The sequence below is a fragment of the Physeter macrocephalus genome, chromosome 4 (genome assembly GCF_002837175.3).
Source record: "Physeter macrocephalus isolate SW-GA chromosome 4, ASM283717v5, whole genome shotgun sequence".
NCBI lineage: Eukaryota > Metazoa > Chordata > Mammalia > Artiodactyla > Physeteridae > Physeter > Physeter macrocephalus.
This window is the reverse complement of record NC_041217.1, coordinates 108,789,326-108,813,585: the sequence shown is the minus strand read 5'-3', so window position 1 is coordinate 108,813,585 and position 24,260 is coordinate 108,789,326. Positions and strand designations below refer to the sequence as shown.

Here is a 24,260-nt window from a genome sequence, read left to right as displayed (position 1 = left end):
TTCAGCTCTGGTCAAAGTTGTTAAAATAGAATTGGTTGACAACTTATGTGTAATATTTACCCTATTAATTACTCTTATTAATATCACACAGATGAGGAAACATATAAGTTAAAGGCAAATCTGTAAATGTTCCTAAACTACTGAAAAGATAACTCAGACAACTGAAAAAAGCAAAAATAACACTCTTAAAAATGTCCTAGGGCTTCCCTGGTGGCGCAGTGGTTGCGCGTCCGCCTGCCGATGCTATCAAAGTTTCCCTATCAACTCTCCTATTTGAGTCCCAAAATAAATAGGAGATAAGGAAATTAAGGCACAGAATAAGTATGTGACTAGCCAAATACCAAACTAACCAGAAGTTCTAATCAATGTAATAAGTAAGGAAAATAAATATGAGGAGATGATACGATTATTTACCTAAAGAACCCTGAGAATCATCAAAATTCATTCAAATGAATATAAAGTTTAAAGAAAAGATATTTTTACACAGCATAATTAGAAGATGCAAGAGAAAAAGGATTACCTTAAAAACAACAAAATCTATAAGAAACTAACAATGAACCTAATGAGACAGATGTTAAGAACAGAGATAAAGGAAATAACAAAACTTTATTGAAGGATATACAAGATATAACTAAATAAAAAGACATATGGTGTTTCTACAGTGAATGATTCAATATTAAAGGAACTTGCTAAGTTGATTCTGAAGTTCACATGAAAGAGGAAAGAGATCATAGTAAGAGCCAAACTTTTCAGAAATATAAATTATGAAGTATTTGCCCTAATAGATCTCAAATGATATTGTAATGATACAGTTATTTAAATGGTGTGGTACTGACCTAGGAACACACTAAAAAATCGAGAAAAGAAAATGAAAACAGACCATTATTTAAGAGTAGCTTACAGTAAGGGTAGCATTTCAGAAAAGTGGGAAATAGATTGTTTATTAAATAGTATTGTGGCTTCCCTGGTGGCACAGTGGTTAAGAATCCACCTGCCAATGCAGGGGACACGGGTTCCAGCTGTGGTCTGGGAAGATCCCACAGGCTGTGGAACAACTAAGCCTGTGTGCCACAACTACTGAGCCTGTGTGCCACAACTACTGAAGCCCACACACCTAGAGCCCGTGCTCTGCAGCAAGAGAAGCCACCACAATGAGAAGTCTGTGCACCACAACAAAGAGTAGCCTCCGCTCGCTGCAACTAGAAAAAGCTGTGCACACGCACAGCAATGAAGGCCCAAAGCAGCCATAAATAAATAGATAGATAAATAAATTTAAATAAATAAATAAATAATATTGAGACAACTGGCTAAGAATTTAGGAAAAAGAAAAATTAGTCCTTTACAACTTATATCATAGCAAACAAAACAAAACAAAAACTCTGTATGCTTTAAAAGGGTTAAGGGTAAAAATAAAGATATAAAAATATTAGAAGAAGGATATGGAAGAATATTTTTATGTACTTTATGTAGGGAAGTCATTTCTAATGAACAAATAAAACCTAGAATGTAAACAAAAAGACTGACAAATTTGACTGTAATAATTAAAACCTCTGTCCAGTGAAAGATACTATAAACAATATTAAAAGATAAATGACAGAAAGGGAAATATATTTGTAATATATTAGCAACATCTTTAACAAAAGCATATTATCTAAACTATGTAAGGTATTATTGAAATTAAGAAAAAGACAACAACCTAATAGAAAAACATGTAAAGTGCATATGAACAGGTAACTTCTAGAGAAAAAAATACAAATTACTTAGTTGCAATCAGGAAAATTGTAAGAGAGAAAATGAGATACACTTTTTCATTTATCAGATTGGCAAACATCAAAAGGATTAATATGAAGTATTCCTGGTGGTGGCATGTAAATTTGGTGAAACCTCTTGGGAAGGTAGTTTGGAAACGTGTCAAAATTTAAAAAGTGACTACTCTTTTTAGAGAAAATCCAAAGTAGGAGCCTACTTTGAAGACAATACTCTTTGGATCAATTCATTCTCAAGTTTATTAAAAATTAATTACATTATCTCGACATAATAAAGCCCACATATTACAAGCCTACAGCTAACATCATACTCAATGGTGAAAAGCTGAAAGTATTTCCTCCAAGATCAGGAACACGACAAGGATGCCCACTCTCACCACTTTTATTCAACATAGTGTTGGAAGTTCTAGCCACAGGAATGAGACAAAAAAAAAAAAAAAAAAAAAGAAAAAGAAAAAAGAAGCAAAAGGAATCCAAATTGGAAGGAAAAAGTAAAACTGTCACTGTTTACAGATGACATGATACTATACAAAGAAAATCCTGAAGATGCCACCAAAAAAACTACTAGAGCTCATCAATGAATTTGGTAAAGTTGCAGGATACAAAGTTAATATACAGAAATATGTTGCATTTCTGTACACTAACAACAAACTATCAGAAAGAGAAATTAAGAAAAACATCCCATTTACCACTGCATCAAAAAGAATAGAATAAATCTAACTAAGGAGGTAAAAGACCTGTACTCAGAAAACTATAAGACACTGAAGAAAAGAAACCGAAAACAACACAAACAGATGGGAAGATATACTGTGTTCATGGATTGGAAGAATTAATATTGTTAAAATGATCATACTACCCAAGGCAATCTACAGATTTGATGCAATATCTATCAAAATACCAGTGGCATTCTTCACAGAACTAGAACCCATAATTTAAAAATTTGTATGGAAGGGAGATCACCTCTGTGCTTTGTGACCATGAGAGGGGTGGGATAGGGAGGGTGGGAGGGAGGGAGACGCAAGAGGGAAGAGATATGGGAACATATGTATATGTATAACTGATTCACTTTGTTGTAAAGGAGAAACTAACACACTATTGTAAAATAGTTATACTCCAATAAAGATGTTAAAAAAAAAAATTTGTATGGAAACACAAAAGACCCCAAATAGCCAAAATTGATTTTTTTTTCAAGATTTTCAATCAGTTTCAAGATTGCTTGAGAAAGAAAAACAAAGCTGGAGGTATCACACTCCCTGATTTTAAACAATACTATACAAAGCTACAGTAATCAAAACAGTATGGTACAGGCACAAAAACAGACACATAGATCAATGGAACAAAATAGAGAGTCCAGAAATGAACCCATACTTCTATGCACAATTAAACTATGACCAAGGACTCAAGAATACACAATGGGAAAAGACAGCCTCTTCAATAAATGGTGCTGAGAAAACTGGACAGCTACATACAAAAGAATCAAACTGGACTACTCTCACACCATGCATAAAAATACATTCATTAAAGACTTAAATGTAAGCCCTGAAACCATAGACTTCTAGAAGAAAACATATGCAGTGTGCTCTTTAACATTGGTCTTAGTAATATTTTTTTTGGATATGTATCCTCAGGCAAAATAAACAAAAGCAAAAATAAACAAATAGACAATATCAAACAAAAAAGCTTTTGTGCAGCCAAGGAAACTATCAATAAAACAAAAAGGGCTTGGGCTTCCCTGGTGGCTCAGTGGTTGAGAATCCACCTGCCAATGCAGGGGACACGGGTTCGTGCCCTGGTCTGGGAAGATCCCATATGCCGCGGAGCGGCTGGGCCCATGAGCCATGGCCACTGAGCCTGTGCGTCCGGAGCCTGTGCTCTGCAACGGGAGAGGCCACAACAGTGAGAGGCCCGTGTACCACAAAACAAAACAAAACAAACAAACAAAAAAACCCAAAAAGGCCACCCACTGAATGGGAGAAGTAGCAAACAATAAATCTGATAGGGGGTTAATATCCAAAATATACAAAGAACACATACAACTCAACATCAAAAAAACAAACAACCCAATTTAAAAATGGGCAGAGGATCTAAACAGACATTTTTCCAAAGAAGACATACAGATAGCCTACAGACACATGAAAAGATGCTCAACATCACTATTCATCAGGGAAATGCAAATGACATATCACCTCACACCTGTCAGAATGGCTATTATCAAAAAGACAACAAATAACACGTGTTGGTGAGGATGTGGAGAAAAGGGAACCCTTGTGCACTGTTGGTAGGAATATAAATTGGTGCAGCCACTATGGAAAACAGTATGGAGGCTCCTCAAAAAGTTAAAATTAAAAACAGAACTACCATATAATCCAGCAATTCTACTCCCAAGTATTTATCTAAAGAAAATGAAAACACTAATTAGAAAAGATATAAGCACCTCTATGTTCATTGCAGCATTGTTTACAATAGCCAAGATATGGAAGCAACCTAAGTGCTCATCAATAGATGAATGGATAAAGAAAATATGGTAAAAATACACTATGGAATATTACTCAGCCATAAAAAGAATGAAATCATGACATTTGTGACAACATGGATGGACCTAGAGGTTATTATGCTAAGTGAAATAAATCAAACAAATACAGTGTGATATAACTTATATGTGGAATCTAAAAAACAAAACAAATGACAAACAGAAAACAAAAACAGAGTTATAGATACAGAGCACAAGTAGGTGGTTGCCAGAAGGCAGGGTGATGGAAGGAGGAAAGACATAGGTAAGGGAGACTATTTTCCAGTTGCAATATAAATGAGTCACGGTTATGAAATGTACAGTGTGGGGAATACAGTCAATAAATATGTGGTATTTTTGTATGTGCAATATTGTAACTAGACATAACTAGACTTACTGTGGTGATTGTTTTGAAATGTATAGAAATATTGAACACTATGTTGTGTAAAAGGAACTACTCTAGTGTTGTAAGTCAATTATACTTCAAAAAAAAACCCAACTCATAGAAAAAGAGATCAGATTTGTGGTTAACAGAGCTGGAGGGTAGGGGATGGGAAACTGGATGAAGACAGTCAAAAGGGACAAACTTCTAGTTCTAAGATAAATAAGTACTCAGGATATATGTACAACATGATAAACATAATTATCACTACTACATGTTATATATGAAACTTAAGAGAGTAAATCCCAAGAGTTCTCATCACAAAGAAAAATATGAATTTTTTCTATTTAATTTTATATCTGTATGAGATGATGGATATTCACTAAACTTATTGTGATAATCATTTCATGATGTATGTAAATCAAAACAATATGCCGTACACTTTAAACTTATACATGCTATATGTCAATTATATCTCAATAAAACTGGAAAAATATTTAAAAATCAATCACATTATATAATGTTTTTGAATGCATAAGCCAAAGATAGGAAAATATTAGTAATTAAAATAAAAGGAAGTAAGAATGACCTGGAATAGTAAGATGGCAGTAAGGAATGGAACACTTAAAATGAGCCTGAGGGAAATGTTCCTCAGACAACAGATGGATTATGCAATGCTCTCCAGAAGGCCTTGGTGAAACGTCACTTGTGACATTTAAATGGAGACTAGTGAATACATATGCATTTTGTAAATAAGTTTATGAAATAGTCAAAAGACTAAATTGGATAATCTCTTAAATATTTTTCAACTCTTCTGCTGTGACTTTCTGAACAGGTCCAAATATATTAGCAATATAATTTTGCTATTACAGGTTCAAAAGCATCATGCTACCTTGTTTCTAACATCATGTAAAATTCATATGAAAGATTAAAAATTAGTAGATGTTTTAGAGACTTATCACAGCTGGTTAGAAAAATAATCTCCAGATAAGCATGTGGAGTCCAAGCATATAAAGAAAACCCATTTTCAAGTAATTTTCAAAGTAATTTGTCAACCATGACAGCATAATTTTATACAGATATTAAATCCTGATTTCAAGTACAAGGCATATAAACTTTCCTACTTAGGAGTTATAATCTGATTTTTTAAAACATTATTTCATATTTTATTTCCATTTTGAGATATTTTTCCCCCTTTCCTCTTTCATGTCCAGAAACCACTAAGCCATTTAAGTACTGTGGAATGCTTACAATTCTCCACATCCCATGGAGGTAGATTATTTTCAAAGGAACTATTGCTTTCTCTGTAAAATTAATCAAGGGACAGAGCCTTTAGGACATGGATACATTTCTTTTCCATCCACAGTGGACTCAGTTCTGGAGACAAATCAAATACTGACCACAGCACCTCTAGTTCCTCTGGCACCTTTAGGACCACTTTCCCCAATTTGTCCAGGAGCACCTCTGCTTCCAATTTCTCCTGTGGGCCCCATTTGTCCTTTATCACCCTGTGGATGCCATTAGTAAGAGAGAAAAGTAAGAAAAAAACAAACTTATACTCAGATTAATTAACTATATCATATACCTGAATGGCTCCAGAGGATATTCCGTAAGCAAAATTCTATAAATAGTAACTTTGCTTTAACTTAATAGTACTACAGACCAGCACTGACAATAATAACATACCATCGCTACCTAGGTTACCTTAAAGATATAATTAAAAGTAATTTTGGAAAAAAGAATATTAAAAATTTTGGCCAAACAAGCAGAGAAGATATGGTGCTCATGTTGAGTTACAAATAACCAAGTTTATTATTTTGAAATTTGTAATGCATTTATGTACGAATGCATGCATGCATGTATTTATTCCTGACATGAGAAAACACAGGCCCTATGAGAAACCTGTTTCTACAGAGAATTTCAATGCCCCAAAGATCTGTCTAATGCAAAAAGGCTCTAGTGTGCAGTTCTGTATACTCAGTATCATCACTTACTTGGTTGGAGTTTGTGTTTAAAAATCTGTAATGTTTTTGTATGATTTTACATCCTTCTGAAAACTAGTTACCTTCTGCTTTCCAATAGGCTAACTAATCATTCTCTAATACCAAAGTACAGCAGCTTTTAAACATTAAATGTTATAATTCATTTTCTGCATGTTGGAACCAACCTGTTCTATTATTGATAATCAAGTAGATACAAAGAAAAATTAAACAGTGATCACAGTCAGGAAATTTTTGGCTATTCATAATAATTCACAGGCTTTCCCAAAGACACAGGCTGTTGTAAGGACCTGCACTGTCCTACTTGTACAATCATTTAGACATAACATTATGTTTGATGAAAAGACACTTCAATATTGGGCTTATTTTCATGGGTAAGAATGGCAACTAAAATTTACCTCATTCACTTTTATCTTTTATTATCTTATACTGCCCCCAAATTATGAAAAAGATGGACTAGGTGCATATTCACAGAAATGACAGATCCGATTTTGGGAACTAGAATATGGTGTAATTTGTAGTTAATTATAGTAAATATATTCAAAACTGTTGTAGTACAATGTGAAAATCATTTTTATGTCTCACCAATACTTGAACAAATTATTGACTCTATCCAAGGATGAATTATTCATTATATTGTGCTAAATTTTACAAACACATCACATTTTCTTAGTAAAATATAAAGGAAGCAAATAAAACATATTGTTTTGTGTTTCTTAGTTAATGTATAGGAAAGATAAAATCAATCATTAACCTTTTCAATTTGGAAAAGTACAATTAAAACAAACCCAGAAACAATTCTAATATTTCTCTCCCCTAAATATTTTACTAATGTTACTAAATAGCACAAATGGTATAGTATTTTTCTTTTCTCTCTTTTCCTGTCCATGGTCTACTAAGGTAAACAGGAGAAGAAAAGGCAAAGATCTTTTCAGAAACTACAAAGTAGAAAATTTGACTTCAGATAATAATAAGGTAATAAGTACTCCTAAGTGGAATTAAATATTAATTTATACAAATGTGCCTTTTAAGCCAAATTTATCATTCTTTATTATTTTCTCTCCAGTGCAAATAAAAACACCACAGTATGCTATGGAGCTCTGGGCACGTCAGAAGAAAGAAAACCAGCATAAAAAGACGTAAAAAAATATTACCTTCTTCCCTGGATGACCTCTTTGTCCTGGCAGTCCCACAGTTCCTTCAGGTCCCTGAATATCAAGTATGAAAAAGGAAATACATTGTTAAAGATAGGACTAGAAAGAATGTTTAAATAGTTATATCACATAATCACTGAATTGAACACTAAGTAAAAACAAGGGTTACTTCTTAACAATATTATGTTTGTATAATTATTTAAAAAGAGGTCATGATGATTTAGAAGCCCAGCTGTTACTAATGAGTAAAGTTCACATAAACAAACTGGCCAAGATAGACCAAATTAAACTGTTCTTAACTACAGAGGGAAAACAACTTGGTTTCAGTACACCCATTGAATTAGCGAGAATGTAATTAAAGTTAACCCAAATGCATCCATTTCAGCAGTTCTATGAGCTAGTATGGGTTCAACATCTTGTTGAATGTATAGTACTATAACATATATCTAATATACTGTCAAGGAGAATCTTAAAATCTCAATGAAGTGTAAGATTAAGCAAATATTATTTGATCTGTGGAAAAAGGAGAGAGGGGAAATACATGGAGAGAAAAGAGATAGTCATATCAAACTGTTTAAAACAATATTTTCACTTCAATATGTATTTTGTTTAGACAAAAGTAGACTAAAAGTTTTCAATAAACACTTTATTAAAGTAAGAAGTGGTTAAAATATTTTAAATGTCATGTGAATTTGCAGGTCAACAATGGTTAGGCTTAAATGAGATCCATAGTAAGCCAGACTGCAAGTTCTAAAATAGCTAATAATTAATCATAGCATTCCTTGCATTAGTTGGAAATGAAAATGGAAATTTCAAATTTGTGTCCCAAAGCTTGGCAAACTGCAAAAATGATGCAGACAAGAAATAAATTGTGGTTTACCACTGTGCTACGGAGGCTCTTGATAAATATTTGTTGAACGAATAAACAGATACCTAAGGAAATGAGTCATGCCCTGTGCTCCTGAGCAAATGTTCTTCTAGCCTCAGAAAGTCCGCTCAATTTAGAGGCCAAAGTGGTTAAGTTCTACTGCTGTAGTTCTAGCTGAATCCAGAGGTTGAAATGATAGTTGCACTAACATGAGACTTCTTTGTGGTTAACGTGGACTTTTTAAGAGAGGCTGATTAACATTCATAGATGTTAACGATATGAGCATTTAAGTCAGACAGCTGTAGTTTCATGTTCTGGCTCTGTCACCTAATGGCTATATGACCATAAGTAGACTATTTGACTTCTAAAGTCCTCAGTTTCCTGTTATATAGCAGGGATATATTAATACTTCTTCAAAGGGTTACTAAGATTGAATGAGATAATGCATTCAAAGCTTAGAAAGGAATAGACTTATACTGAAGAGCTCAATAAATGTCAATTCTCACTAATTTCTGTTGCCTTTTCAAAGTGCGTTATGTAATATTTAAATATATATAAATATATATAGAAGATATTAAAACGTTTAATGAGCACCCATGTACCTACCACCCACTTTAAGAAACAGAAGCTACACACACACACACACACACACACACACACACACACACACCTGAAGTCCCATATATACACTTATGTTAGCAGACACATCACCTTCCCCCCTCACTCAGGTGCAACAATTGTCCTCAATTTGTTTATCATCACATGCATTTCTTTATACTTTCACTCCATTTGTATATATTCCCAAATATTATATGGTTATTTTGCATCTTTTCAAACTTTCAATACGCAGTATCATACTTTATATATTCTTTTGAAATTTTCTGAACACAACATTTTGTTTTTGAAATTATTCAGTGTCTCTACTTTACTTACACTGTTTTCACTCCTACAGGATTACATTTTGTTATCAAACCACAACTTATTCAACCATTTTCCTAGTGAAGAATTTTGGGTAGTTTTTTTTTTTTTTCTGTTGCAGATAATGCTGCGATAAACACTCTTGTGCATATCACTATGTGCCCACGTCAAGAGATTTTTGGGTGAGGGTATATACCCTGGAGTTGAATTGCTGGCTTGTAGGATATATGCACCTTTCAGTATACAAGATTTTGCCAACTTGTTCTCCAGAGAGCTTTTGCCAATTTATATCCCCAAAGCAACGTTTAATAGTTCCAATTACTCCAAATCTTCCATAATGCTTGGTACTATCAGACTTAAAATTTGTCTGTCTCAAGGGAGCAAAATGATGTATTATTTGGGATTTCAATTCACATGTCCCTGATTACTATGGAGGAATGAATATCTATTCATACAGTAATTCAACATCTTTATGTGAATCTCTAGTTCCTATCTTCTGTCCAGTATTCTACCGGGCTGTCCTTAATGTCCTGATACTTGTATTTCATTCATTCTGTATATCACAAATCTCTTTTCCCAGCCTGGAGCTTATTTTCTCACTTTGTCCACTATAACTTTTGACTAACACAAATTTGCAGTTTTAATGTAGTCAAATTCATCAATATTTTCTTCTTGTTTTATTTCTTTAGTGTTTAAGAGATCCTTACTGCTTCCCCTTCCTCCATGAGGTCATAAAATGTTCTCCAATTTAAAATTTTGATTTTTATAATTAGGTCTTTAATCTAATTGGGATTTCATTCTTTTGTGTGTTTGTACATTGATGTGAAGGAGAGATTTGTTTTTTTCCATTTGGATAACCAATTGTACCAGTACCATTTACTGAATATTTCATCCTTTCTTTATAAATCTGCAATGCATAATCAATTTATTAAACTTTAAGTTTCAAAATATACTTAGATCTGAGTCTACATTCTATTTCCGTTGGTCTATTTGTCTGTCTGTGAATGAATGACACTGACTAAATGACTAGCTTCAACAATAAGTTACGATATCAGGTAGGGCAAATTCTCCCTTTCACATACCACTCCCCACCAACATCAGCAACCTGTTCTTGAAAACTGTCTTGATATTGGAACTTTGATCTTCCACACACATTTTAAAACCACTTTTCATCAATCCAGTTATATAAAAAAATCCTGTAGAGACTGTGACTGAAACTGTACTGAATTTATAAGGGAGAGTTAAATTTTTTTGATATTGAGTTTTCCGATCCATGAAATATCTCTCCATTTATTTAGGTCTTTGTTAATAAACTAGTACACACTTTTTTTTTCAATAAAATTTTACAAATCTTTTGTTAGATTTATTCCTAGGTACTTAATTTTTGCTGATTGTATTGGATTTTATTTTAAAATTGTATTTTTAAAAGTTTTCTGTTTCTTGCTGGTAGAAAAGAATGGAATTTTTTTTTGGTATATTAATTTTATATATAGCATCTTGCTAAACTCTCATGAATTCTAATAATCTGTCTGTGGATTACTTCTCTCATTTTATGGTACTGGCTGGGACTCTGAGTAAATGTGGAATAGAAATGGTAAATAGTAGTGACCTTTGCTCATTTCTTTTAAGTTTCACCATTAAGTATCATAGTCAACGTATGGAAGTTAAATTTTACTAAATGCTTTTTGTTTCATCTATTGAGATAATATTTTTTCTTCAATTTGTAAATATGCGACTTAATTTTACAATTAAAAAAAATGTTAGGCCTTTGTTGCAATACTAACAGGGAATTCATAAATCCCTTTATCCTGTCAGTACTCCAAAATGGTACTGAATTCAAATACTCAGGTATCAGCTGAAAACCATGGCATGGCAATGCTACCTGCCAACCAACAATTCAGTTTAGGCATCACTGTAAGTTATATATTTAAATATCATATATTTAATATTTAAACATTATATATTTAAATCTTAAGAAAAATTTGTGGATAATGCAAAAATAACAGCTCTGACATAACTGACAAGCATAAGTAAGTTTCACAAATGCGTATAATTGAGACATTTGTTATTATTCTGAAAGATGACTTACACATTCATCTCTATCTTCAAACCTCCATTCCCTCCTCATTTTCAAGTTAATAACCTTGCTTCATATCTGAGAGATAGCAGTTAAACAAGAGCCATCTCCTCTTCCCAACACCCAACTTACCAATACACCTATTTATGCACCCACATATTCTGCTTCTCTTCTCTTACAAAAGAAGTGTCTGTTTCCTGCCTGAGGCCAGCTCCTCACTTACATGTATAAGAAGCCCATGTCCTCTCACTTATTCAAGGCTCTCTCTTCTGAAAACATCCCCCTTTCACTTGCATTATCAATTTTTCTCTCTTGACTGGATCATTTCCAATAGTATTCAAATATGCTAAATATTACTCATTAAAAAAATCCTTCCTTTATCTCATGTCCCTCCCTTCCTTCCTACCTTCATCTTTTCCATTCTCTCATTCAATTTCTCATGTACTTTTCTAGCAACATTTTCTGCTCCCCCTTCACAGCAAAACTTCTGAAAGACTTGTTTATGCTCATTGTCACTATTTCCTTACTCTCATTCTCTCTTCATTTGGGCTTTTGTTCTTACCACACCTCTGAAATTGCTCTTTTTCAGGTCACCAGCTGACTTCCATATAGCCATCTCCAGTGGCTGGTTATCCAACTCATTTTATCAGAAACTTCTTTTTCATTCTTGAAACTTTTTTAAACCTTTGTTTTTATGACAGCACACTTCCCCGATTTTCCCTTACTTATATCTCCTTATATGCTGGCTCCTTCTCTGCCCAACCATTTAATGTTGGAGTGCCCTCTTCTCTTTTTAGGTGATCTCATCCTGTCCCTGTGGCTTTAAAGACCATCTATATTCTAATGTTTCCTAAAATTATATCACCTGTCCTGACTGCACCACCACTGACTTTCTGATCTACCTTCAACATCTCTTCTTGAATTTCTAATGGGCATCTTAAACTTTGTGTGTCCCAAACTGAACTCTTGGAATTCCCTCCTTGAACCCCTAAACTGCTTCTCAGTTCTTCCCATCTCCTTTGTTAATAGGGCAATATTTTGAAAATTATTAAAATACTTTTCTATTTTGCCTTTTTGATTACATGGACTTTATCCTATTTAGCCCAAGGGATTCATATGTACAGGGGTTGAATATATTAAGAGATGATGTTTCTATTTTCTTTGTTTCTAACTTTACCATTTCACAAGCTGAGCCTGGGGCACCCAGCACACAAGGCCGTCTTAAACTGTAGAGAAGACACACTTTCCATTTATCACAGTAGTACTCTAAGGCTTTTACTAGATGGTAGAAGGATGAGGATATGACATAGGGGAAGTAAAGAGAAAGCTTAAGACTTTTCCTTTGCCCCCAGGAGAATCTGGGAAGGCAAAGAGGGAGAGAGAGACACTGGTGTTCAGATTTCCCTCATTCTGAGTTTTGGCAGAAAGAGACCCTTGTTCCCTACTACTCATTCAGGATTCAGAAAAGGTATCTTTTCTCTAGCTATCACATGGTTTATGGCTATATCAATGTGGTTGCTCAGCAAAGTCAAAATGAGGAAGACCATATTGTTATATTTTCCTGAGCTACTCCTTGATTCCTATATGATGTAGAAGGGAACTAAGAAACACCTGGGGAGCTCGCATGTATGTATCGGTGGCCATTACTCTAGGAAGATGTGGCTCTGTAGTAAGGGCTGAAGAGCAGACTACCTGGGCTAGAGCTGAATGAAAATCACAGCAGACCCCAGAGGGATCTAATGATTAGCAGATGCTGACAGGCTATTTAAGCAAGGGAACACCCCCCAAAAAGAAATGAAAATTATCAGCTTAGAGACATCCTCATCAAAGGCCACGAGGGTGGGCAGTAAGCAAACTGACAAGGGACATTATCACGTCCCAATCAGTATGAATAATACCTGCCTCTAGATCTAAGGCCTCCTCGTCTTTGTCACCACAGCAAACACAGACTCAATATTAGAAAGGAGTAAAAGAGGGAGGTGGAAGATGGGTACATCTGAGAGACTAAGCATCATAAGAGTGTGAGCACTACCTAAAGAGACGACTAAATTACAGGAACAGATTAAGCTTTCAGTTGAATTGGATATAAAAATTTTCTCTCTGTCTCCCCCAATTCCCCAACCACTCCTCACTAATCAGTAAGTTAGGGCTTGTGAGGAAAACCAGATGAACCTGAAATAAAGAAATTACATATTTGCAAATGTATAAGTACCAACTTGTAACCCTATTACACACTTAATGGTATGATCAACCACTCTGTTGCTCCGCCTAAAAACCAGGATTTATTCTTTATTATATTTTCCCTCTTTCTCAACATCTAAACCATGAGCAAATCCAGTCAACTCTATCTCCAAGATGTCTTGAATCTGATCATTATTTACTATCTCTATTGCTCCCCTGCATTCCAAACCACCCTACCATTCTTTCTTCTACACAACTGCCACAGACTTCTAAGTGGTTTGGTCTACTTTTACCCTTACATTCCATTTCTTCGAAACAACACAAATGATCACCAACAATGTTAATCAAGCATCTCTCCCTGTATTAAACCTTCCAGATGGCTGTCCATTGCAAGTAGAGTAATCTTCAAACCTCTTATCATGGTCTATAATCCCCTACGTGATCTGCCTCCCTCCTATTTCTCTGACATTGTGTTTCCCAGTTATTTACTATACTCTAGCTACTTGACCACCCCCCCACCTTTTTTTAAAAAATAGGGCATTTAATAAATGCCCTTTCTACCTTGGGGCATTTGCATTAGATGTTTCCTCTGCCTAGAAAGCTTTTTTTCAGAAATTAACATGACTGGCTTCTTCTTATCCTTAGGCATCTGGCTCAATGTAACCTCATGTAATCCTTCTGTGGCCATCTTAATTAAAGTAGCCCCTTTATCAGGACATTCTTTATCCCATTACTATGTTTTATTTTCTTCATAGCACTTATCACTATCAGAAATTATTATTCTTGCTCACACTGCCTTTCCACACTACATGTTGCATGACAGTAGAGACCTTGTCTATTTAGTTCATTGTTGTAATATTAGTGCCCAGAACTGTGTCCAGCATATAATTGATGCTTAATATTTAATAAGTGAGTGATAGAATGCATGCCCAAAGTAGAAAATATCTAGCCTTAATCAGACAGTAACATGTCTGCTAGGTATTTATTTGTAAATATATAACACCTTAAAGAACATTTACTATCTGTTGGAAGTAAAACCAAAGTTTGTGAATAAAAGGCAAAGGGTAGTGGCAGATTTTTACACTACTTTTTAGCTTCTAGGAAATAGAACATATGGATCTACTAGGAACCTTTTGCACAGTAAACTTTCACACATATTTGAAGAGCTCATTATGTGTGAGAAAAGGGGTTGCCTGTGCTCTAAGCTGCATTTTCTTCTGTCATTATAATCAGAAAGATCTCCCCTGGTTCTTCTGTTCACTTTTTTCCTCTTTAAAGATAGTTTGTTTTTCTTTTGGGGAGTGGTGGTGGTAAACCTCCATTGATATTAGGCTGGTTTATTTTCGTGCTTGTTCTGAAATGTGTAAGTAATATTTTGCTCCAAAATGTTGGGTTTTAAAAGTTTAACAAGATGCACTGCAACCTATTTGTGTAATTAGAGGCTTGCAGAAGAGACTGGAAAAAAAAAGCAGCAGTTTCTACAATGTGTATGTTTTAACAGATTTCTTCAATGATTAAAGAAATAAGAATGCTTTTAAATAAAGGTCACGTTGACAGAGAATAGATGGCTTGATGTTCAGTCTACTTATAACACAGAGGAAGGATTTGGGATTCCCTACTGATTATTTTAAACTTTGTTGAGAGTAGCTGTATTGTCTCAGAAGTAACACATCACATATATTTTTAAAACAATTTTATTGAGATATAATTCACATACCACATTATAAATCCATTTAAAGTGTACAGGTTAATGGTTTTTAGTATATTCACAGAGTTGTGCAACCATCACCACAATCAATTTTAGAATGAATTTCCATCATCCCAAAAAGAAACCCTGTACCCACTAGCAGTCACTACCAGTTTCCTCCCAACCTCCCCAGCCCTAGGCAACCACTAATTCACTATCTGTCTCTAGAGATTTGCCTATTTGGGACATTTCATATAATATGTGGTCTCTCATGACTGGCTGCTAGGCATAATGTTTTCAAGGTTCATCAATGTTGTGGCATGGATCAGTATATTACTTCTTTTTATTCCAAATAATATTCCATTGTGCGAACATACTACATTAACTGATAGACATTTGTTAATTGATGACCATTTGTGTTGTTTCTACTTTTTGGCTATCATAAATAATGCTGCTATGAACATTCATGTAAATGTTTTTGTTTGAATCCCGTTTTCAACTCTCTTGGGGGTATATACCAAGAATTGATGGGTCAAATGGTAACTCTGTTTTTAACATTTTGAGAGACTACCAAACTGATATACAATATGGCTGCACAATTTTACACCCCACCAATGATGTATAAGGATTCCAGTTTCTTTACATTCTCATCAACTGTTATTTTCTGTTTTCTTTTCCTTATTGTAACCACCCTAGTGGATGTGAAGCGGTATCTCATTGTAGCTTTATTTGCATTTTCCTAACAGCTAATGATGTTGAGCAACTTTTCATGTGCTTATTTGCCAACTGTATATTTTCTTTGGCGAAATATCTGTTTAAAGACTTCATTTTTCAATTGGGTTGTCTTTTTATTATTGAGTTATAAGAGTTCTTTATGTATTTTGGATACCAGTACCTTATTGTATACAATTTGCAAATAATATTTTCTCCCATTCAATGGGAGTCTTTTCACTTTCTTGATGGTGTTCTTTGACGCATAAAACTTTTAATTTTAATGGAGTACAATTTATCGATTTTTCCTTTTGTTACTTGTAATTCTGGTGTTATCTAAGAAGGCTTAGCATAACCCAAGGTCATGAAGATTTTACTCCTATGGTGTCTTCCAAGACATTTATAGTTTTAGCTTTTACATTTAGGTCTGTGACCCAGTTTGAGTTAATTTCTGTGTATAATATAAGGGAGGATCCAACTTAATTATTTTGTGTGCGGATATCCAGTAGTTCAAGCATCATTTGTTGAAAAGACCATTCTTTCCCTCACTTAATTGTCTTGGTACATCACATGCTTTGGTAATTCAAATTTATTTTATCTATTTCTTTTTCCTGGAATTTATTTTATCCCTTGTGATAGCCAATAACACTAGACACTGTTAAACAAAATTTGGAAGTTATAGAGAGTGCTCCCATCAGAGACAATGTTTTTCTTCTGCTTGAAACCTTTCAGTGGCTTCTTACTACACTTTAAATAAAACCCAAATTTTTACCATGGTTTAAAAGGTCCTTCATGATCTGCTTTCTACCTATTTCCTCAAGCTCATCCAAACAACTTTTCACTATTCACTATGCTATAATAGCTTCCTTTAACTTTTCCAAAAATACCTAGATCATGCTCATCTCCACATCTTGGCCCTTGCTATTCTATCTACCCTGAAGGATCTCCCAAAGTTCTTTGCATGACTGGTTCCTTTTCACTCCTCAGGTCTCAACTCAATCCTCCCCTATCTAGAGAAGACGTTCCTCACTGCCCTAGTGTAAATAGTTTCTCTATCCATAACCAGTTGGCTTCCCCCTTCCCTTAACCAGTTTTTCTTTATCATCAGCCTGTTTACTTTCATCATTGCATTTATCACAACCTGCAATGATCTTGTCTAATGTCAGTTATCTCCATGATATTATCAAACCTGAGCTGAGGAACCTTGCTCCTCTCGTTCCCCGTGGTGTCCCCAAGGCTTAGCAGAGTTCTTGGCAGAGTTCTCTCAGTGAAAGAACTCAAAAACTTCACTGAATTAGTGAATGGACAAATACATTTTAGAGAGTCACAGTTTGTAAGGCTAACATAAATTTAGAAACATCCAAGCTAATGCTTTTTTAAGGTTGTATAAGCTTTTTGTCTCAAAAAAGCCTATATAGAAGCTACTATGTTAAACAGACATGCAAGGATCTTTTCTGATTCAAGCAGGAAAAGAAGGAGCAAAGTCCTACCAGTTCAGCATCTTCCCTGGCACAGTCTTCTTGGGGTGTTCTGCATAGTTCCTACCCCTTTATTATGTGTAATGTGTAAACCAAGAAACCAAAGAATGACTCACGCAACAATGTACAGCTCTTTAGTGGCAGAGCAGGGGTTTCAACAATTCTTGCACAGTGGTCAGTGCAGGGTTATTTCTATTTTGTGCTGCTTTGCAACACAGCAGTTCAGAACAAACAAGTTTAACACCAGAGTCATATGAATGATTCAGAAGATAAGGATTTAGATAATCCTTTACTCCTTAACGCCACTGCCCTCAAATTTCCAAAGTGATTATTTTTCAGTGCTACCAAGGAAACTGTCTTAGAAAAAAGAGTCAGGTACACTTCATTCTTTTCTAACTGTTGATATTCATTCCTCTCATCTTTCTGACTTCATTTTTAAGAGTCTATCGAAAAAGCCTCTTAGAAAAGCGTGCAATATTTTATTTCAGCTTCTCTTAAGATATTCACCTCTACCTAATATCATACCACCCTAGACAGATGGGAAAACTAACACTTCAATAAATCCAATCAAGTTTTGTCGTAAAGGAATAAAACGAGATAATTTCATTTATATATACTCAGTTTTGGAGTGCATAGCTTCACCTCTGTTTAGGTCTTAGATACCAGAACAATAGACTTTTTTAGAAATGAATGAAGGACCATAAGTCAGGCAGATGTTTCTTCTGAGAAACTTCCAAACTATTTTCCTCATATAGAGTTATGAATTTAGACAACTGAATATTTTAGAGCAGAATTCAAGCATAAAATACAAAATATTTTCCTATGTTCAAAGAATCTACATCTTGGATTTGGGAATTTGTTACTGACGTTTCTCTTGCCTTATTTTTCAAACCAGATATCATTTTCCAATTTTTTAGAAAGAAGAACATCTCTTTACTTGAAAATAATTTTTAAAATTTCTTTCTCTCACTCTCTTTCTTGTTTATTTTATAAAGAATTTTTAAGGTAGCATCTTTGTGACATTGCCTAAGGAAGAATTTTTCTGAAGTGCAAAAATAAATCCAACATCAGGCTGTCTGATTAAGCAACAGTTCCTTGGATCAGAAAATTCTTTTGAAAAAATATGCTGTGGTATTTTTATTGAGTTTATGAGCTAAAAGGCATTTAAAATTCCAAGGAAACAACAAAAAGAATAAAAAAGAAACACACATGTGTTGTTACTAAAAAAGGCACCAATGATGTGTACAAGAGGATTATTCCTGGGAAAAATTATGAAGCAGATGAAATCTGTGTTTATCATTTTTCCATGTTTTGTTTTGATCCCCTTTTTCATCTCTGCTCTGCCCATCACCATTTGTCATGCTGTGTCATCCCTCTCTGGAATTTCTGCCTGTGTTGTCCTATGGCATGGTTCGGCCTCTCTTTTTTTTTTAGTTCTGTGTCCCCGCCCCCTTCCCCCATCAACTTTAGCGTTCTCTTAGGAAACTAGGCTAGTTGACTGAAAAATAAATCCATGCTGGGGCTTCCCTGGTGGGGCAGTGGTTGAGAGTCCGCCTGCCGATGCAGGGAACACGGGTTCGTGCCCTGGTCTGGGAGGATCCCACATGCCGTGAAGCGGCTGGGCCCGTGAGCCATGGCCACTGAGCCTGTGCGTCCGGAGCCTGTGCTCCGCAAAGGGAGAGGCCCCAACGGTGAGACGCCTGCGTACAAAAAAAAAAAAAAAAAAAAAAAAAATTCCATGCTAAAACATTAATAATTGTTAATAACTTTCTTATATAAAAATGAATTTGATAAAAATTCTCAGGAAGATAACTGCACTTTCTTGGCACTTGCTACTTGGCTTCTCTGTGGGTCCAGTCCTGATGAGTCCTCTAAAATAATGAAAACTATCATGAACCTTAGAAAGGCAAAAGATAAGCCCAAATCTCTAGAAGTATGGCTTAGAACCTGAGGGTGAGGCTGAAGCATGTCCTTGAACCACAGAGACTGAGAAGAACATTAGAAGGGTAAGAGCAGAGGTTTCATTTGGATTGCACTGTCTTTCCCCCAGGCACAGCACCACACAGAGTGATCCCCTTGGCCTACAGTTTCTCTGTGGGAAAAGGAGAACCCAAAGTGAATATTCACCTCCCCTACTGTTGCAGGATGCTTCCAGGGTTGCCCAGTCAGGTCTTCATGAGGATCATTTGGGGAACCTGGGGGCTTGACCACTGGGGATCAGATAGAGGTGGGGAAAGGGGGCATGGCTTATAGCAACCAGCACTCGAATGTTAGTGGACTGCATTCCTGCTTGTAGTAGCACCTGAGCAGAGATCCTAGCCAGGGATCTGCAGACCTTAGCTGGTGGCTCTGTCTAGCTAGGGAGCTTGGTTGGCAGTTCTGCATGACTTGTGTCCCCAGAAAAGTGGTCATACATGCTCTTGAGCCTGTCATATGGCCCTGCCTGGGCAGCGGAGTAAATCTGCAACCCTGCTCAACAGCTAAGCATAGACTCCCATCCTGCTCGACCAGAAAGACTGGCCAGAGAACTTAGGCAGCTGTGGAGTCCATACTACAGCCTTGTTCAGGCAGAGAGCCAAGCCAGCAGCCCTGTCCAACTGTTGAGCATAGCCTCTGGCCCGTCATGACCAGGGAATCTGAACAGTGATGCTGTGCAGGCTTGGAGCCCAGTCTAAGGTACTTCCCAGATATGGGGCCCAGCTAACAGCCCTACCTAGCAGCAGAGTTTCACCTACGGCCTTGTTCAATTACTAAACACAGCCTGTAACCTCGCCCAGGCAAGGTAACCCCATCTTATCATGGAGCATTATCTGTGAGATGCAGCTGGAGGCCCCACTTGACCAGACAGCCTGGCAAGTGACCTCATCCAACAAAGGAGCACATCCAGTACCCAAATTGATCACAAAGCATAGCGTGCAACTCTGCCCAACTTGGGGCACAGTCTATAACTCCATTCAACTGTGAAACAATGTCAGTGGCCCCACCAGAACATGGAGTCCTGCCAGGGCCACATCCAGTTAGAGAGTACAACATGAGGCCTTGCCCAACTGCAGAATCCAACAAGTGCTACTGTCCTTCCAGGGAACACAGCCTGAGACCATATCCTACCAGAGGTAACTACAGAACCGAGCTAATGGCCCCATCTGACTGTGAAGTCCAGCCAGCACCCCTACCCAACCAGGGTGCCTAGTTAGTGATCCCACTACAATGTGGAGCCTAGCCAGCTGGCCAACCCAACAGCAGAGACCAGCCAGTGGCAACTCTTCCCTTGCCTCAGAACATGGGTAGGAACCTTACCAAACTGGAGACCTCAATAGCAAGCTGTGTCCGCCCACAAACGCTACAAGCTGATCCGTCCAGTTCCTGCTAAGCAAAGCAGACTGGTAAAGGTCTTTCCCTGCCAAAACAAACCTGTAAAGTCTGGAAGAGGAGACCACATACTCAAATGCGTAAATACCAATGCAAAGATACTATGAGCATAAAGAATCAGGTAAACATGACAAGACCAAAAGAAACTAATAAAGCTTCAATAACTGACACTAAAGAAATGGAAATCTATGAACTGCCTAACAAAGAATTCAGAATAATCCTCTTAAAGAAGTTCAGTGAACTTCAAGAACACACAGATAACTAAATGAAATTAGAAAAACAATGCATGAACAAAAACGAGAAGTTCAACAAAGAAATAGAAACCATGTGAATAAACAAAACAAAAATCCTAGAGATAAAGATTGAACTGAAGAACTCAATAGAGTTTCAACAGCAGACTTGACGAGGCAGAAGAATCAGTGAACTCAAAGATAAGTCATTTGAAATTATCCCAAGGAACAAAAAGAAAAAAGGATGAAAAAGAATGAAGAAAAGACTATGATACTTAAGGGACTATGTGAAATAAAACAATATTGTGTGAATACTGGGAGAATAAAAAGAGAAAAGAGCAGAAAGACTACTTAAAGATATAATGGCTGAAAATGTCCCAAACTTGGGGAGAGAAATAGACGTCCAGATTTTTGAGGCTCAAAAATCCCAAACAGGTTAAACCCAGAAAAAGTCACTTGGAGACACATTATAGTCAGCCCTCAGTATCTGCGGGTTCCACGACTGCAGAGTCAAACAACTGTGGATCAAAAATGTTACAAAAAACATTCCAGAAAGTTCGAAAACAAAACATGAATTTGCCACAAACTGACACTGGTTTACATAGCATTTATACTGTATTTAAAACTATTTACATAGCATTTACATTGTATTAAGATTGTAAGTAATCTAGAGGTGATTTAAAGTATATGGGAGAATGTATGTAGGTTATATGCAAATACTATGCCATTTTATGTAAGGGACTTAAGCATGTGCAGATTTTGGTACCTGTGGGGGTCCAGCAACCAATCCCCTATGGATACTGAGGGATGACTGTAACTATATTGTCAAAACAAAGAGATAATTTTAAAAGTAGTAAGAGAAACGTGACTCATTACATAAAGGAGCCTAAATAATACTATAAGTAGGTTTCTCAGCAGAAATTTTGCAGACCAGGAGAGAATGGAATAACATCTTCAAAATATGGAAAGAAAAAAAAAAGAACGTGTTAACCAAGAACACTATACCCAGAAAAGCTGTCCTTCAGGAATAAAGGCATGATAAAGACTTTCCCAAACAAACAAAAGCTGAAGGGTTCATCACCACTAAATCTGCCTTACAAAAAATGCTAAAGGGCATTTTTGAAGCTGAAATATAACAATATAACATTGTAAAAACATATAAATGTGTGAAACTCCCCACTAAAAGTAAATATATATTCAAAGCCAGATTCTCTAATATTGTAATGGTGGTACATAAATCACTTACAATTCTAGTAAAAAGTTAAAACACAAGTTTATTAAAAATAACCATAACGGGATTGGTTCAAGATGGTGGAGTAGAAGGACGTGTTCTCACTCCCTCTTGTGAGAACACCAGAATCACAATCAGCTGCTGAACAATCATCGACAGGAAGACACTGGAACTCACCAAAAAAGATACCCCACATCCAAAGACAAGGGGAAGCCACAATGAGATGGTAGGAGGGGCACAATCACAATAAAATCAAACCCCATAACTTCTGTGCATGTGACTCACAAACTGGAGAACATTTATACCACAGAAGTCCACCCACAGGAGTGAAGGTTCTGAGCCCCACATCAGGCTTCCGAATCTGGGGGTCCGGCAAAGGGAGGAGGAATTCCTAGAGAATCAGACTTTGAAGGCTAGGGGGATTTGACTGCAGTACTTCAGCAGGACTGGGGGGAACAGACTCCACTCTTGGAGGGCACAAACAAAGTAGTGTGCTCGTCAGGACCCAGGGGAAGGAGCAGTGACCCCCCACAGAGACTGAACCAGACCTACCTGCTAGTGTTGGAGGGTCTCCTGCAGAGGTGGGGGGCGTCTGTGGCTCACCATGAGGACAAGGACACTGGTAGCAGAAGCTCTAGGAAGTACTCTTTGGCGTGAGCCCTCCCAGAGTCCATCATTAGCCCCACCAAAGAGCCTGGGTAGGCTGCAGTGTTGGGTTGCCTCAGGCCAACCAACAGGGAGGGGACCAAGCCCCACCCATCAGCAGACAAGCGGATAAAAGTTTTACTGAGCTCTGACCACCAGAGCAACAGCCAGCTCCACCCACCACCAGTCCCCCACATCAGGAAACTTGCACAAGCCACTTAGATAGCTTGATCCACCAGAAGGCAGACAGCAGAAGCAAGAAGAACTACAATCCTGCAGCCTGTGAAACAAAAACCATATTCACAGAAAGATAGACAAGATGAAAAGGCAGAGGGCTATGTACCAGATGAAGGAACAAGATAAAACCCCAGAAAAACAACTAAATGAAGTGGAGATAGGCAACCTTCCAGAAGAATTCAGAATAATGACAGTGAAGATGACCCAGGACCTTGGAAAAAGAATGGAGGCAAAGATCGAGAAGATGCAAGAAATGTTTAACAAAGATCTAGAAGAATTAAAGAACAAACAAACAAAGATGAACAACACAATAACTGAGCTGAAAAATACACTAGAAGGAATCAATAGCAGAATAACTGAGGCAGAAGAATGGATAAGTGACCTGGAAGACAGAATGGTGGAATTCACTGCTGCAGAACAGAATAAAGAAAAAGAATGAAAAGAAATTAAGATAGCCTAAGAGACCTCTGGGACAAAATTAAATGCAACAACATTTGCATTATAGGGGTTCCAGAAGGAGAAGAGAGAGAGAAAGGACCTGAGAAAATATTTGAAGAGATTATAGTCGAAAACTTCCCTAACATGGGAAAGGAAATAGCCACCCAAGTCCAGGAAGCGCAGAGAATCCCATACAGGATAAACCCAAGGAGAAACATGCCGAGACGCACAGTAATCAAATTGGCAAAAATTAAAGACAAAGAAAAATTATTGAAAGCAGCAAGGGAAAAACGACAAATAACATACAAGGGAACTCCCATAAGGTTAACAGCTGATTTCTCAGCAGAAACTCTACAAGCCAGAAGGGAGTGGCATGATA

At 36.5% G+C, this 24,260-nt stretch overlaps 1 protein-coding gene and 1 long non-coding RNA gene across 6 annotated transcripts in view; one reads left to right on the top strand and one right to left on the bottom strand.

Moving 5' to 3' along the window:
- The window catches only part of COL24A1 (collagen type XXIV alpha 1 chain), a 423,812-nt gene that overhangs the window by 87,737 nt on the left and 311,815 nt on the right, over positions 1–24,260 (bottom strand). The window contains exons 38-39 of the mRNA XM_024119550.3: positions 7,812–7,865; positions 6,058–6,165 (exon numbers count right to left, since the gene is read on the bottom strand). Of these exons, the coding sequence (XP_023975318.1) occupies positions 6,058–6,165; positions 7,812–7,865 (162 nt within the window). The remainder of the gene's footprint in view (positions 1–6,057; positions 6,166–7,811; positions 7,866–24,260) is intronic.
- LOC112063831 (uncharacterized) overlaps positions 1–24,260 on the top strand; it is a 193,665-nt gene that overhangs the window by 136,743 nt on the left and 32,662 nt on the right. For 3 of the 5 annotated variants that reach the window (XR_008617215.1, XR_002891206.2, XR_002891203.2), the window contains 2 exons: positions 7,558–7,632; positions 7,724–9,312. The exons of 1 other annotated variant lie outside the window; for it this stretch is intronic. This is a non-coding gene — a long non-coding RNA (uncharacterized lncRNA). Of the gene's footprint in view, positions 1–7,557; positions 7,633–7,723; positions 9,313–24,260 lie in introns of those variants that run through there. One more of the 5 variants, XR_002891205.2, reaches the window with a different exon arrangement.